This window comes from Mus pahari, chromosome 10 (assembly GCF_900095145.1).
Source record: "Mus pahari chromosome 10, PAHARI_EIJ_v1.1, whole genome shotgun sequence".
Taxonomy (NCBI): Eukaryota; Metazoa; Chordata; class Mammalia; order Rodentia; family Muridae; genus Mus; species Mus pahari.
The window spans coordinates 115,949,793-115,954,523 of NC_034599.1; the positions used below are offsets into that span (position 1 = coordinate 115,949,793).

The 4,731-nt window shown below is 45.4% G+C and overlaps 1 protein-coding gene across 1 annotated transcript in view; it reads right to left on the bottom strand.

The window, feature by feature from the left end:
* Cdcp1 (CUB domain containing protein 1) overlaps positions 1 to 4,731 on the bottom strand; it is a 38,078-nt gene that overhangs the window by 15,419 nt on the left and 17,928 nt on the right. The window contains exon 2 of the mRNA XM_021207666.1: positions 3,222 to 3,431. Coding sequence (XP_021063325.1) covers positions 3,222 to 3,431 — 210 coding nt within the window. The remainder of the gene's footprint in view (positions 1 to 3,221; positions 3,432 to 4,731) is intronic.

Sequence of the window (4,731 nt, forward strand, 5' to 3'; positions counted from 1 at the left end):
CTCACTCTGTAGACCAGGCTGGCCTCGAACTCAGAAATCCGCCTGCCTCTGCCTCCCGAGTGCTGGGATTAAAGGCATGCGCCACCATGCCCGGCTACAAATCCACCTTTGTACTGAGACACAGAACACTGTTTTCCAGACTCAGTGCTTAGTATCTGGTTAATTGTCCCCAATTGGCCTTCTAAAGGAGCTACAGGAAGCCTGCACCTTGGGGTAACTTCCTTCCTGTATTTGGAAATTAATTTCATGGGTTTGAGGGCATGCTGCCAGGCTTCACCTTTTAAGCTTCCTTTTCTTTCTACATCTCATTAACATACTGGGCATAATCACCTGATTCCCAAAGCAGTGAGCTTCCTGTTCGGAGGCTCTCTTGACTCCATTAGCACTGCCAAGAAATCATCTTAAAGCTAATAACTAATTACATCCTTTGATACACTGTGTTTCCTAAGCCTTTTAAAAGGACAGGACTGTTACTATCAAGGAGGATTCACGGAAGACTGAAATAAAAGAAAGCAGGCAAAGCCACTTCGGGTTTTTGTGTTGTACGTAGAGGATGTGAAGGTACAGTGGCCTTTTGTGGTGTAATAACAATCTGTAGGTCCTTGTGCTCCAGTTGGGTGTTGGAAAATGCTATTGATGGGGTTCTGGAAAATGCTTATTTTGTGAGCATGAGGACCCGAGTTCAAATCACCCCCATAAAAAGGTGGGCATGGGATCTGGGCAGTGGTGGCACACGCCTGGCATATATATATATATATATATATATCTTATACACATTCAAAACCTGGGTGGGGCAATGCATGCCTGTAGTCACAGAGCTGGCTTGATGACCAGTCAACCTAGCTAATTAGTGTGTTCCAGGTTTAGATAGATATTACATCTTAAAAACTACAGTGGACAGTAGTAGAGGAAGACAGACACTGGACATCTATCTCTGGCTTTTACATGTATGGGCATGGATGTGCATGTACACACACACACACACTCACTCACTCAATGCTGAATAGAATTAGGAGAAATCAAGAGCAGCCTAAGACCTCTGAGATCATCTACATCAAACCTCTCATTATTGCAAAGCAACCCTAGAGTTCACTTGGCCACTTGCAGATGCAGCTGACTCAGCCCTGAAGCTGAGCTGTCTGTGGTCAGCTTGCATTCATGTCAGGGTGCTGCACAGCCAATCCAATAAAATAGGGTCAGATAAAGTGATGATTAATGTGGCTAAAGTTAGACTCGTGTGTCAGTGGAGACCATAACTATTTTAGGACCTCATACAAATGTCATTGTGTGTATGGGGCAGCTCTTACCTTGTCACTCGTGTGTGTGTGTGTGTGTGTGTGTGTGTGTGTGTGTGTGTGTGTTGCTGGGCATGTGGAAGCCAGAGGATAACTAAAAAGAACTGATTCTACCTTTCACCATGTTGGTTCCGGGAATCAAACTCAGGCCATCGGGTGTGGCATTAAGTGCCTTTACCCACTGAGCTCAGCTTGCTGGTCATCCACTTATTTTCCACAGTCCGCTGTGGGTTCTTCATCCCTACCAAGGCAGAGCTCCTGAGATCTGTTGCCTGAGACTTATACATAGCTTGGGCTACTCAACAGTTTCTGGTTTGATTCTATACCAAGAACTCAGTCAAGAATCTAGTCTCCAGTCTCAGCTTTGTTGCTACACTCAACACTGGAAGAGTTGCAGGTGAGTGCCACTGTCCTTTGTCACTAAAAGCTTTAGTTTTTAGGATGAACGCAGATATGAGTGGTTCATCAACAGGCTTGGCTATAAATCCCCTGCATTCTGCCCTGTGCAAAAAACTTAAGTATGTCAGACACTTCCTTTCCAGAGAGGGATGTGTCACTCAGAAGTGATTCATAGCTCATTTTCCCCAGCAGAACTCTACTTTCATACATTTTCATGGAACTGCTGCAGAATGAGAACTAATGTCAAACTCCATTCAAAGCTTCCAGATGTCTGTTGGGAAAGGCAACAAGGGGCAGGCACATCACTGGATCCAATCCCAGGTCTATATCTATTATTTTTAGAACTGATACTTTCTTACCACCTTGACGCAGGAAGCATGCATTTTTCACTACCCATTTTTCACTGAATCCCTTTCATAAGGGATTCAGGCATCCTAGTACTGAAGGACCAAGATGGCTCCTTGGTGACCTCTTCCAAAATTAAATGGGCTTATTTGGTTACAAAGTAACACATGCTTTAAAAAATGACAACAACAAAAGAGGCAGAGATGAACAGGAGGAGGGCCCAGGGCACCACATTTACCTCCTTGACCTTCTAATCATCTGACTTCCATTCCACTGTGGTTTGAGCATTTGTATCCTTTCTAATATCCACAGGTGACAACCTAATTCCCAGCATGGCAACATTAGGAGATGATGCATCTTGGGGTAATTAAGTCACAAGGTGGATGGCATTGGTGCCTTTACAGAGAGGTTCAAGTTGAAGGGATATCACCTCTTGTGCCTTTACCCTGAACTCCTAGCCTCTAGGACTATGAGAAGAATACACATCTGGTCTTTGTAAATTACCCAGCTTCAGGGACTATGTTATAGAAGCAAAAAATGCTCTATGGTGCAACCCTTGGTTTTTAAGATCTTTCGAGAATGTAAATTAGAGCCTCATAGACCTACAGATCTGTAGTTTACGGGTGTCTCTTGGGCTCTGTGTGGCCAAATTGTTAAATACAAATGACTAAAGTTGGGTGTCCTGATGCACACTTTTAATCCCAGCACTTGGGAGATAAAGGCAGGTGGATCTTTCTGATTCCAGGCTAAACTAGTCTACATAGTGAGCTCCAGGACAGCTAAGTGTATGTAGAGAGAGCTTGTCTCAAAAAACTAGAGAGAGATGGGCTGGAGAGATGGCCCAGTGGTTAAGAGCACTGACTGCTCTTCCAAAGGTCCTGAGATCAATTCCCAGCAACCACATGATGGCTCACAGCCGTCTACAATGTGATCTGATGCCCTCTTCTGGTATCTCTGAAGACAGCTTATAGTGTATTGATTGATACACATAAAATAAAGGGGGGGGTGTCTTGTCTGCCTGGGTTCTCTGAGAAACACATGGGCCTATGACTGGCCATATAAGAGCCAGGTTAGGGAGCTGAGACTTTAGAATGGACCTCTATCCAGCACCAGAGCCTGGTACATCTGTGAAAGAGCAGTAGGGACTGGGACTCACACAACAGCCTATGAGGGCTCACTCACCAATATTCTTCTCGATCTTCAAGACAAAGTGCTTCTCCGGATTGCTGCAGCTAAAGGTAAAAGACTTCCTTTCTCCAGGTCTGATAATCAACTCGGTTATACGCTGTCTAGACATGACAATGTAGCAGAGTTTCACAGGAAGAGCTGAGCTCACCAGCTTGATGCTCACTGTAATGCCACTTCCATGGGGCAGAACAATCTCAGATGCTTCTGAAGGAAAGACAAGAATGGTATGAGCAAGAGGTAAGAGCAGGAAACGTGCTGTGGTCGGTCCCCTGACCTGGGAAGGAGGAGAGTGTGAAGGTGGGGATGCCTTCTCTTAATTTTAATAAGAAAAAAAAAAGAGCTACTTATACCCCACGGATGATCTCCTGGGCAGTGTGTCTCTCTTTGTACAGCATCAATGACAAGCAGAGGTATTGTCCTCCCTCTTTTCTTTGTGACAGGGGGTGGGAGTAGGGAATCAGACATACACACATGACACCACACAGATGCCATGTGTCTACAGAGACACTTATTTGCAAAGGGCTGCTGCTGCTAGTGGTGGTGGTGCTGCCTCTTGCCACAGGTACCTTACAAGCATACATTTGTACCACAGGGGACAAGAGAACATTTGCTAAAATTAGAGGTAAAGTATACTGGCCCAGGCTAGTGGTTCAGGGTTATCATCTCAACTCCTTAGGAGGCTGAGGTACAGGGATCAGTGTAACCAGCTACTTTATGCTGTTGCTGTCATGCCTGCCACCATGGGGTATATGTCTCTTCTTCAAATGTAATCTCAGAAAGTCTCTTCCTTCCTCAGAATGCTTCATGACAGGTATTTGGTTACAGCTATGAAAAAAGTAACCAATAGAGTCCCATTCATATATAGCAGCTTTCTCTGGTCAATCTTCTACAGTGATCCTCCTGCCCACCCAGCTGTCCTGGGCTCTCCGTTCTTCTGGCTTTAGTCTCTAGCCTGCCCTTCCATCTGCTCAAGTTGCCTCCTCTTGCAGCCAGCAGGCAAGCTCCTACAGGCAGACAGCAGAACTTACCATCTTGGTCAGCCTCCAGACCCAGATGATGCCAGGTGCCCACAGGACACAGAAAACTTCCAGCCCCTAAACAATTCTATATAAAGGTATAGTCCCCACGGCCTCATCTTTTCCTGTATTTAATTGCTCTCGAATATATGACCACTCCCTCACTTCAGTGCTGGCTAATAAATCTTCTCTGGAGGTAACCCAGGGAGGTTCACCTGTGCACTCCAGTGCGCATGCACACACACACACACACACACACACACACACACACACACACACACACACACGGAGTTAAGGGGTGGGGGAGAGAGAGAGAGAGAAGTGCTGAGAGCTTGAGATACAGCTAGGGACCATAGGGAGTGGAGAACCTAAGCAGCCCCTAAGCATAGAACAGAAATAGTGTGACATTTGAAACTTCCAAGACAGACTCAAAGCCTGAGGAACTTTTTAAGACATCAGATGTAGCTGAGATCCACATTAAGAATTGT